This window comes from Gymnoscopelus braueri, assembly GCF_963280865.1.
Source record: "Gymnoscopelus braueri genome assembly, chromosome: 10".
Classification (NCBI taxonomy): domain Eukaryota; kingdom Metazoa; phylum Chordata; class Actinopteri; order Myctophiformes; family Myctophidae; genus Gymnoscopelus; species Gymnoscopelus braueri.
The window spans coordinates 13,829,316-13,842,105 of NC_137611.1; the positions used below are offsets into that span (position 1 = coordinate 13,829,316).

The 12,790-nt window shown below is 45.6% G+C and overlaps 1 protein-coding gene across 1 annotated transcript in view; it reads right to left on the bottom strand.

Moving 5' to 3' along the window:
* LOC308094424 (receptor-type tyrosine-protein phosphatase mu) overlaps positions 1–12,790 on the bottom strand; it is a 240,057-nt gene that overhangs the window by 146,930 nt on the left and 80,337 nt on the right. Inside the window, 3 exon segments of the mRNA XM_080441069.1 lie at positions 6,185–6,359; positions 8,678–8,793; positions 11,250–11,328. Coding sequence (XP_080297195.1) covers positions 6,185–6,359; positions 8,678–8,793; positions 11,250–11,328 — 370 coding nt within the window.

A 12,790-nucleotide genomic window follows, 5' to 3' on the forward strand; every position in this document is an offset into this window, starting at 1 on the left:
GTGTCTTTGCAAGTGACCTTTCCTTGGTGACAACATTTGCACATTCTTGCTTAAACCATATGTACTTTATTTTAATGAGATCTCTAAAAATGTCACAGACAACCGTGCCATGCCCAAATGCTGTTTCAATCCATCCCTGCAGTAATATTTCAGAAATATGTAAATTCAATCTTGCTATCTCGTCATCAGACGAAATATGAAATAAAAAGGAATCTTCCGAAGGTCATTAGCAATTGGAGCAATACATTTAGAATTCAACCCATTCATTTAAAACATGTTGGCTTTTTGGGGGGTTTTGAAAGTATACAAAGAGTTTTTGTTACTTTGCAACCAAAAATATGACTTAAAAGAATTCAGCAGTTGTTTTTACATGCTGTGATCCCTGAGCTACTAGGTTTTCTGAAATATGTACGTTTATTATCTCTGTCTTAAATGGTGACTGAAGTCCCTAAGACTTCTGGAAGAAAGAAAAACCAACATCTTATAGCATACTACTTTATATGAGTTGACTTCAAATATATGCTTCAGTCTCAGTTTTTCATATTCCTTTGTGCAAATCCTCTCTCCCTTTTGTGGCGACTGGAGATTTTTCTTCTGCACCACAATCAACTTTTTGCCCATCCCTGTGCTATTGTGTCAAAAATGAGATCATATGTTTTATGCTGCAAGCGCTGTCTCCTAGTGCAACCTAACACCAGCTATTGTCAGTGGAGAAGTATGCCCCTGCAGCCAAGACCCTGCTTAGGAATCTTCCCTTGTCACATATTACAATAGAGCCCGGTCCCACAGGCCGCGGAGAGTGGCTCTAATGAGAGCACGCATGTAACAGAATAATACCATTAGCCGCCTGGCTGCTTCTGGTGGAGTTGTCATGGAGAGTGGGAGAGGGAGAGAGAGGGCTCTCCAGGGTGTATTGGGAACAAGCTGAGGTGTCCTACAGAATGGTGGCTGCATGGCCAGGCAGATGGTTACCCCACCACGCCCCCTGGCAAAGGTCCCTAAACTCCCCTCTAATCCAAGCTGCTGGCATTGCTGTCAAACACCACCTATAAGAGCACCGTTTCTGAAAGCCACGGACCGCTAGTGGTGCATGGCATAATTGCAGGTGGTCCGTGGGAAAATGTTTTAAAAATGTTTACAAATATATATACTGTATATTAAATAAATAACAAATATTTATATCAAAATTATAGAATAATTAAATGAAACGAATAGGCCTACGCCTATTAGTTTTATTCTAGAATTTTTCTTAAATTGAAAAAGTTATTTATTTAATGGACTGTTGAGGGCTTGATAAAACTTGTTGCTTGCGGTGTCGTGCAAGGAAAATACACTGTAACACGCTGCGACGCATTGTGAGCTTATAAAGTGGCGATGACACCAGTGCGCAACTAAAGTAAAAAGTCGGCTTCAATATTATTAATTTGAAAACTGTGACAAGCCAGCTTCTTATAGCGAACCAACCAGCTAATCCAGCACATCTTCTCCTAGTCTAACATGCAGGCCAGAAGTTAGCCAGTACAGTAGGTAGCCAGATGGGAGAATGAGGCGATCCAAATAGTGAGTGTCTCCCTGGGGGCTCATTTCCAAGCTCCTTTCTTTCAATTGTACACCCCCCACTCTCTCTTTATTGTTCACCCCGCCATGGATATATGTCTTAAAAAGGGATTTAACCGAGTTAATCGGCAATATGTTCCGTTTAATTTAAAACGAGGGGAGATAGAAATAGAACCTGCTCCGTTCTAATAGCGTCCCTCAAAAGAGGAAGAATTGGTACAGAATTTCGCAGACAAATTGGCCATAGCGCTCTCAGTCTCCGATGACACCCGCTGTGACACACAGGCCCAAAGGGCCACTCAGTGCACTGCAGGGCGTCTAGCAGCCTGCACAGCAACTTCAGGAGTGTTAATTTACTGTGAGAGTTGTGCACTTTCACAGTTAAATTAACACGTCTGTACGACTGTGATGTACCGTGTGCCGTGACTCACATATTGTAAAGCTATGGCAACAGTGAGCGAACACCAGACATCCTCAGTGTTAACCCTTTAAGACCTGAGAAGATTCTAGAAATGTCTTCTAAATCCTAAAAAAAAATTGAAAAAAAAACCCAATTTTTTTTTCCTCGATTTTTCAAAAATAGCAGATCTACAAGTTCATAGCGCGGCACTCGGTGCCGCGCTATGAGCTTGTATATCTGCTATTTTTGAATAGCCTAAAGAAATCTAAAGTGACACAGATGCGTTCCAGGTATCAATGGGTTAAATAGTGAGAGCTCCATGGACAGCTCGACACGCTGTGTCAATCTGTTACAATCCGTGAATAATTAATGAAGAATCAAACTGTGGTTGAGATTTAAAAGGTAAGGCATTGCCTGTCTTTACGAGACAGCGCGGTGGAGAGAAACAGGAAAGTAAGAGGATAAATAACCTGGTGTGGTTTCGAACCCCCAAATTGGGCCGCGGACCCCCATTTGAGAATATTTTGTGCCAGGGAGTGACCCCCGTTAGATGTGTGTTTAATCTTCAAGATCAAACGATTCCAAAAATGTTTTCAAAGATTTTTCACAATTCTTTTGAAAATATCAGATCTACAAGTTACCTGTCAAGTGGCTATTTTCGAATAGCCAAAGTATAAAATAGTAATTTTGCTGGGGACCTCCTGGAACCCCCTAAAGGACCCCTGGGGGTCCCTGGAGCTCACTTTGAGAACCACTGTGTTAGGCAGCAGGAGGAAAAACGAAAAGCACCCAGGTAACAAAGGAAGACCTCACAGGCATCTAGTAGTGAGTCCCTGTTTCCTGAACATACATAATATTTCATGTATTATAACACACGGCTGACTGGCGCCATTCAAAACCAGCCCGCGCTGTATTTCACTCACAAGGTCCATTTGTGTAACAATGGGCGGCTGAAGGAGCCTGATGTATTGTGGCAATAAGCGTTTCCGTTTAACCGTGAGGGGTTAGCGTCTTACGCTGATGAAATAAACTGCTCTACTGTAGGCACGGTAATCCTCTGTTCAACGGCCATGGCAAGAGGGAGCAGTGAAAATAACCACACACAAGTGCAGAAACACACTTTCAGACATTAAAGTGTCTCTGGTTAATACCACACAAGGCAGTATTAAGCTTAATTTATAGTCCACACCGCATGATGGGTTTGCTTGCCAAAAATAAGCCAAACAGCGAGCAACCGCTAACAACAGCCAGCAACAGCTAAAGACTAATATGTGATGTGACACATTGTTAGCTGTTGCTAGCTGTTGTTAGCAGTTATTAGCTTGAAAATCAGTTATGTTCAGAAAACGACGCCATCAAACTACGGCATAGGCTTTAGTGGCGGCGGGTGCACCGGGAGGTGACTAATATCCCCCCATATTGGCTGAGATCGGTGACAGAGCACAGCTGAGAGTGACGGCCACACATCAGCGAACAACTGTTGTGGCGATGATGACCATAGACGGCCTGGCGACAGCTGTGTTCTACTCTAACCACAGCACCTGCCTGTCTGCCTGCCTGGATGCAACCACATACTGTACATAGGCACCCATGCACGCACGCACGCACTCACTCACTCAGGCACACACGCACACACGTGGCACGCATGCAAGCACACACATCAATATACAGTATACGTACAACCACAGAAACATGGAATGACATACACACATTTACAAAACCCATTCCATTAATAAAACAAAAATGTAAGTATATTCACACATTATTGACAGATACGTGCATACTGTAGGCCTACACAAGCACACACACAAACCTGTATGCATCTGCACAGTGCACACACAGGCACATGCATGCACACACAGGGAAAAAAAGAGCGCACCAAGTACAGCACCAAGCCACCAACTCAGGTCTGTTTTACTAAGGGTGTAAGTGGTTAACACACGTGCACACGTGTACGCGCGCACACACGTGCGCGCACACCACCCTCTGCCGCCCACCTCGCAGCCTGCAAAACAAAAGAGCTGCCACTGTGTTCCGATGTTAATCAGGCTGTTAGCAAAGCCCTCTCTTGCTCTCCTATGCAACATCTTCCGAGTGTCTCTCGTTAAGATGCGAGAGGTCCTCATTATGTCATCTACTCTCTTAATTGGGCTTGCCGCGTGTGAGGAATTGATCGTCTGCAGATTACTGTATGAGGGACGGCGGGTTGCGTGCGGGGGGGGGGGGGGTGGCGATGAGCCTGACCGTGCTGCCTTTGATTTCCGGTGCAGAGGCTTTTTTTCTCATTAGCGGTGACACGGCCAATGCCGCGCCAGCCTCTCGGCTCACCAGCTTTGCGGCCCGCCAGCCTCGCCTGGCTGGCGCGAGCCGCCTTGAATCGTGAGGTGCAGCTTGGAGCCTGCTATAGTGGGGCGGGGGTGGGGGGTTGATTCTGGCCAGGCTGAGGCTTGGTTGGACACGGCCAGCGTTCGGGCAGGGGAGCGACTATCAAAGCCTTTCAGGACCTGCTGAGCAGAGCCACCACATGGGGTGGGGGGTGGGGTGGTGGGGTGGGAAGAAGGAGGAGGAGGGGGGGGCGGGGGGTACAGCGGGCTCCAATGTGCATGACGCTCTGGAACAAGTACTTGCATGGCACTTCCTCGTCGGCGCATAAATCTGATGGAAGCCTGGCATGAAAAGGCAGAAGTGATTATCCGGGATAATCAAGCATTCACTCTCCTCATGTTGAAGGAAAGGCAGTGTATGGTAATAAGGTGGGGGAGGGGGGAGGGGGTGGTTGGTGGCAGCGTGACTGTAGAACCGCTCATAATCCACAGAATTACTCCGTGGTCACTCCTCCCAAAACGAGTCCACGAGATGCGGTGAACACACATTTAAGTAGGACTTACGATTCAAAGACGTTTCGCGGGGGGGGGGGGGGGGGGGGGTTGGAGAGGGGGGGTTAAGCACTTGCTTTACGACTAGGTACAATAAGATGAGATATCGGGTTTTTATGTGAGACACTTATGACCGTGAAAGTGCCCCTTCTTTTTTTCCTCCCCCTGTGCTGACAAGTTGGCTTACGCTGATAGTCATTGAAGTGTGAAATCTCGGCTGAATTCAAAGTAGGTTTTTCCGAGAGCAAAGATCTGATAAACGCCTGAAATCTAGCAAATTACCGCACGCACAGGGAAACATTTATGACATGCCGGGCACTTTACACACTTTCACTTGGTTTGTCTGCTAGTATCGCACATCTACGGTAGTGTATAGTGACTCATCGGAAGCGGAAATCAGCCAAAAATATCTGCGGATAAGGAGGGGGAGACATGTACTGTGTGTACTTTGTGTGGGGGGGGCGTGCGTGTACAAGGAGGTGCGGTGCGGGTGTTTGTTTACATTGACGCAGCTCTGTGTGTAGCTTTTGAGTGCCCTCCAGTATGTCAGTAAATTTTCCTTGAGCACACCACTGAAGCACACTGATACACACGGCCAGAGAGACGTTATCTCTCGCTGTACTCTGGAGCCGGGCCATTCTGGCATGATTGACAGACCTCGATCTGGACAGCCGGGATTAAACCTATCAATCACATAAAGCTGGGAGACACAAAAAAATACAGGGCAGTAAATTCAATTGAGAGCGCAGGGGGAGAAAATTGAGGTGAAGAAATATAGAAGGCCATTACCGGGCTATGGGGCTATAGGAAAGTGAGGCCTTGCAGGATTTAGCTTCACAGGACTCCATAAATTCATATCAAATGACTGCAGGAGTGTAATATCAGAGAGGTTACTGTAAACCGTGGCGTCTCCTGCCTTTGTGCTCTTTTGGGTGGAATCGTGCATTCGGTCAAGGGCAGCCTTTTACAGGGGAAACTATTAAAGCCTTCTGGGTAACAAATCAACATATAAAAAAAGAAAAGGACTCTGTATTTTTAGTAACGCCTTTGAGGGCAGGAAAATACAAGCACTTCCTGTTTATCTCGCTGACTTTGTTGTGCGCGTTGGAGGACACGAAACAAGAAGCCAAACGCTCCATGCCACATGTTTTGTCCGGGACTGGCTGCCACTGTGGTTGTGTACCGAGCTCGCGGGGGCAGGGGGGGGTTTGGTGTGCGTGTGTGTGTGTGTGTGTGTGTGTGTGTGTGTGTGTGTGTGTGTGTGTGTGTGTGTGTGTGTGTGTGTGCGTGTGTGTGTGCGTGTGCGTGTGCGTGTGTGTGTGTGGGGGGGGGTTCCGTGCACGGTACTCACGTTTTATGGTTAGCTCTCCATAATTGGACACTCCGACCCCTTTGTCTGAGTGAACTATGCAGCGGTAGCGGCCCGAGTCGCCCTTGGTGGTGTTGTCCACGTCGAAAGTGCCTATGAAGCGGCGGTTGTTCCAAGGTTTGGTGGCTTTCATCGGGGCCTCGCGTCCGCCTATGCCCTGTTTGGAACGGAGACAAAACACGTGCGTGAGCCTTAAAAAAAAAAATGGACGGGTTTAATTAGCAAAGTGACTTGACCTTGTGTGTGTTGCAGCCACCGTAGGGGGTCGTCGTTGTCGCTTGCTCTGGTTTGCGCGCATGCGGGTGTGTGTATGTGTGTGTGTGCATGCGTGCGTGCGTGTGTCGGTGCGCGCATGCTCGTTTGTGTGTGTTTGTGTCCTATCGTTCCCACCGGTGGACGATGGTGTCGATACATTTATCTCACACGCGCACACTTGTGCACGCCCGCGCGCGCACACCCCATACACAGTGGGCCCTCCCCAGCTGTCACCTCTCACAGCAGGCAGATGGGGGACATTTGTTCATTAGAAATATTTCTTCATTACTGTCATCGGGGGACTTCACTTAATGTTTGTTTTCCAGCCCTGCTGCTAATGAGGACGTGTTTGTTAAAATGATGGAGTACCTGGCAGCGGACCTTTACCCGGCGCCGAGCTCTCACTGATCACACGCGTGGCAGTGTGCTTAGCAGCGGGGCCGATAGGGTTATGTCTGCCAGATGCACCCGCCTCTCGCGCCGCTTTGGAACAAGGTCAACCCCGACACTCTGCTGCAGATCTGCAGATCTGCAGCAGCAGCAGCAGCAGCAGCAGCGGGCATAGTGCGACAGCGGCCAACAGAGCTATATAGGTTAAGACTGCATGCTGTGGTAACAAACGGTTGTCCGAAAACACAGGCGGCGGCTTCTGGAAAATCTACGACCCACTGGGGATGTGTCTGCACCGGTTATGATGGATAGGGTGCGAGATAGTTATTTACTGCATTGAAACCACTTTCGACCCGGTGTCCCAATTTTGGCCATGTCATAGTAGGTGAGAATCCTCCCAATTTTACCCAAGTGTTTCCAATTTTAACATAGTTTCCCAAAATGTGCCGAATCGTTCCCCAATTTTTCAGCAATTTGTTACAAGCTCACAACGTGTCTTGATGTGACGTGAACTTGCACTGTAGATCTGCTATTTTCGCTATTTTTGAAATACACCGGCATGCGACAAAGTATAAAATAGGGCTTAAAGGGATAGTTCACCCCAACATCTTTTTTTTCCCAATCGATTAGAGACTTCAATCCATGGAGACTTGAATTCATGAATATTTTTTAGTTTTTGTCGCATTCCTAAGTCAATAATTTGATGACCAGCAGACCAGCGGTAGGCAGCGCTTTCGGTAGGAGACACAAAGGAGACTCTTTGTGTCTCCTACCGGAACCGCTGTCGGTCATCAAATTATTGTCTAAGGAATGAGACAAAAAATATATATATCCATGAATTCAAGTCTCCATGGGGTGACTAATCGATAGAAAATACGTTATTTTGGGGGTGAACTATCCCTTTACGTGGTTAGAACTGCATGCAGCGGAAACAAAACGTTGTCCGAACATATAGGAGGCTTCTGGAAACGTACGACCCACTGGGGACGTATTTGTACTACCAGTTATGATGGATAAGGTGCAAGGAATTATTTACGGCATTAAACATCATCAGAGACTTGCTGAGTGGCCAGCAGTAGGAGGTATTGGTTGCATCCATCATTTATATATTCAACGGTCGAACCCTCATAAAATGTGTTATTTTTTTAGAGATATTTTCCCCACATTGATTTGATTGCGAACGCGGAAGGAGGCGCGGCGCGCGCCTCCGACCAAGTGGAGCTTACTATGTAACCGTGCTCGGGTTGTGTGTGTGTGTCTGTCTGTCTGTGTGTCTGTGTGTCTGTGTGTCTGTGTGTCTGTGTTCATGCTCTCATTACTGCCTGTGTGCAGCCAAGTAAATGTCCAATATAGACGTACCATACATCAAATGAAAGGTCTTTGAAAACTGAACACACCTGTCAAGGTTGCGTTTAAGCCCGCCCCTTCCCCCGGAAGCCACGCCCCGGAGAAGGCTCCTAAAAACTCCCCATTGAAACCCCATGTTAAATGAAAAGTGCCAGAATCGCTCCGAAACTTTTTCTACCCCCCCTAAGTGGGGGTCTACGAACAAATACTTCGGGCTCAGATTTTGGCTCCGCCCCCCGGAAGTGGGTGAAACAGGCACTTCAAACACTTTGTTGAATTGTTCAAAAACATTCAAAGTTTTTTTTTGGTGAATTTGTATTTTTCTAAGATGCTCCTTTTAACGCAGAATTTTTTTGTATTTTTTCTTTTTTGAATTATTGGTTACTTTTTCTTCTATAAATTTTTTTCATTACTTTTTTTTTTTTTTGCGTTCGCTTCCCGCGTTCGCGCGTCTTACTTGTGGGGTATATAAGCTGCTTTCACCTGAAGCCAGAGGTTGAAGTTGTCCCTCTTTCGTCCGTTGACGGTGCAGTGGAAAGACGCCGTCTGTCCGGCGTTGACCTCCACGCCCTTTATTGTCAGGAAGTGAGGCGTGTTCACTGCGCAAATACACAAAAGAAATAGTCATGACAATAGCGTTGGATGTTTTCCGTGGAATCAGGACACGCAAAGGAGATGATATAAAAGCCTAAGTTTCTGTCTCGGAGTGGCGCTCCGTTGTGGAAGTTTTGCTGTACATGAGATCAAACTACTATGCAGAGGATGTCATGAATAGAACTTCCAGACAACTCATATTTTCTATTGATGAGCAAACAAAAAAAATAAATAATATCTACCGAAAAATCAATTTTCTGTTCCCTATCTTTAGTTGGCATGAGATTCTTTAACCCATTAAGACCGGGAACGCATCTGTGTTACCACTTAAACCATTATTTTATACTTTGGCTATTCAAAAATAGCAGATATACAGTACAAGCTCATACAGTAGCGCGGCACTGCTTGTAGATCTACTATTTTTTTTTAAATCGTCTCCCATCTCCAAACATATTTTGAGATGGGGGTCCGGGGCCAAATACATATCATTTTGGGGGTCCTTGACGTGAAAAAGTTTGAGAACCACTGATTATAGCAATTTCTTTAAAAAAAAACTGTTAGGATTTAGAAGACATTGTAGAATCCCCCAGAAGCAAAGATTTCAGTTACACATTTTCGCTTAAAATATATATATATTCAAAGATTTGCAAAAAAAGAAGAAGAAGAAAATAGCAGATCTACAATCTCATAGCGCGGCACTCGGTGCCGCGCTATGAGCTTGTAGATCTGCTATTTTTAAATAGCCAAAGTATATAATAATGGTTAAAGTGGTTAAAATCTAAAACCCGGTCTAAATGGGTTAAAAGCCACCCAGCTCTTTTCTAAAGGTGGGTTTATACTTAGTGGTGCACCGGTGTCGCAAGCCAAAAAAATAGCAGATCTTCAAGCTCACAACGCGTCACAGCGCGACGCGTTGTGAGCTTGTAAGATCGTCTATTTTCAGTGTGCACGACACGCAAAAACTAAGTGTACCAACTACCAAGCTCTTAAGTGTGCTCATTACCAGGGTGTTCGCTGATTGGGATGGTCTGAGAGAAAAAAAAGGAAGTTATGTAGAACAGTTTTGATTAGTACTCCTATATTCTGCAGAGAAATAAAATAGGGCAATTCAACAGGGCGACCTTGATTCGAAACATAACCAAATCTCCAAAGACTTAGCTATAGCTAATTGTATCGCTTTCATCAAGAAGACTTTCGCATATAGTTAATATTTCAACAAACCGTGCCTCTGAACCGAGCGTCTTTCATAGCTTTGACCTGTCAATCCCTTCACCGCCAAATGAGACAAATCTATTTTTGTCATCGAGCGAGGTTTCCACTTTTTCTTTAATTCTTTTTTTTATAATGGAAGGAAGCAGCGAGACCACCCAGGGTCATAATCACACCCTCGGGGAGGGCGTTCCTCACAGTCATATAAATTAATTGTCTGTCTCGCACATCAGGCGAGTTGCTCTGATCACCCTGCTTATCACCTGAACAAACCTGACCGCCACTCAGTGGGTTATTGATCCACTGGCACTTCTACACATTTACACATTGATCACGTCCCCCACGTCTTCATCGATTCACTTAGATACATTTATATGCGGCGCCTATCGCCGTATAAATTCGCCCTATTGACATAGCATTTGTAGGAATTCCGCTGCGTTTTTCCGATGGTTACCAGAATATTAGCGCCTAGCAATCAGAGACGGATATGTCAGTTTATGAGGGGTGCAGTTAAGTGTTAATCAATTGATGAAAAGCCCTGGTGCCATTGATTTTGAATGTTGAGTGTGAAACCTCTCGCTGCAGAAATCAAGCGAGCCATAAAGTGTCTTGCTACTCATGCTATGTTGTTGTTGGAGCATTCACACGACTGAGGTACCCCACAGTACAAGCCTTAATGCCAAAGTGGCAGGATTCTAACCAGCAATTACATTTTCCTTCGCTTTGTGACACATCTCTGAAGTGGTAGTGCTCATACTCTGCAAGAGTTGCACCGTTTTCGCACATCTAAGAAACGAGACACTCAGTGAACACTCTTCGGGGGAGAGGAAGAAGAAAAAGAAGGAAAAAAAGACAGTGGGAACCCAAAGGCGGCCGCCGGCATACAGTGCTATTTGTTTTTCATCCCCAGTTTATTTCCTGCATTCACTATTTCTCCCCCCCCCCTCCCCCCCCACCCCTCTCTCCCCACCCCTCTCTCTCTCTCAAAGGACAGATTTAACACAGCCACTCCGGCAATACGTCCCGAGCAGATTTTAAGTGTGTCAACTCCATTGTTATAAATCATCAGGGATAGGAGGGAGAAAAGACTGTGGATCGACTGCACCGTTCCCCTGACCGGCCTAGACTAGCCTCTTGGAAGAAGGAAAAAAAAAAGACCTATATATTGTATATTGGTATTTGGAGGGATGTCAGGAAAAGGACAAGGATCGTTTGATGGTGTTCTCTTTACGGTGAGGGAAGCAGGACTTACTGCACTGGTGGCCCTGGACGATGACATCTTTGATGGCCAGCAAGCCGCGTTGCCCTGAGGTTACCACTTCAAACACAATCTGAGGAGGAGAGGGAGAGGCTCATAACGGCACTGATAAATGGATATATGTCTCCAAATGGCACTTGCATCATGTGAGACTGCGCACGCGCATGCACACACAAACAAATATACAGAGGCGAGAGAGCAGCCGCGCACACACACACACACACACACACACACACACACACACACACACACACACACACACACACACACACACACACACACACACACACACACACACACACACACACACACACACACACACACACACACACACACACACACACACACACACACACACACACACACACACACACACAGCTGTTGAAGTCCAACCTTCAGTAAAGTCATACCAGTGTCCGGTCACAATGTCGCAGAAGACTGACATTATTCCTTCAATATCGATGCCGTCGCGCAGAAACCTTGTACTGTATGTCCATATTTCATCTTTTTCTATGTTTTTTTCCCCCCTAAATGAATACCCTATTTTATACTTTGTCGTATGGCGATGATGCACAAACGTCGTGAAAATAGCCAAATCTACAAGCTTACAACACATCTCGATGCGACACATTGTGAGGTTGTTGATCAAATATTAATGACTACTTTTGAACATTTGTGAAATGTTTTGCCTATAACGAAATGCCCAAAACAGGGACGCTAGGTTGAAGTCGGTTGTCTGTAACCAATGAAAAGTATTGACAAAAGCTAGTGACTAAATAACTAAACTGGATCCATTGGAACACAGGTTATTTTTTTCCATTTTACGAAACAACGGTTTTGAAAATACAAGGTTTCCACCCAACAGCGATGATATACAATATCTCTGCTGTCCGGCAGAAACCAGCTAACTCCAAAATTTTCATTTTTCAGGAAATGAAGAGTTAGGAGGTTTTGCTCATCATTGATAAGAACAGCTGAATGGACCTCCAAGCTCACAATGAGGTTGGAGGTCAAAAGGGGGTGGAGTCAGCAAAACCAGCTAACTCCGGTGGAGTTAGCTGGTTTAGCAGAAAGTTTGAGGATCCAATGAAGTTAGCTGGTTTTGTCAGAAGCGCTTTTTAATGCTTTTCATTGGTTCAATATTTCTTTTTACCAACACACAGACGTAAAAGGGTGTTCAATGGCCCTGATTTATGGAAAAAAAATGCAAAAGCGTCAAAATGGAGTTAGCTGGTTTCTGCCGGACAGCGACGATATAATATGTAATGTACAGTACAAGGTTTCCGCACGACAGTGACGAAATGCTCAGACGTGCGCATGCCCGTACACACGCAGTAAAAGTCCAACCTTTAGTAGTGTCATACCGTAGCGTTTGGTCACAATGTCGCATTAACACTGACATTATTATCTCCATATGTCACAGAGGACATATGTTACACGGTGTCCGAGTACTACAGCTCTGACCTCTGACCCATGTACTTGTACTCTATTACTCATACGAGAGCAAGAGGGTTTAATTACTGGAATGGTGCGGT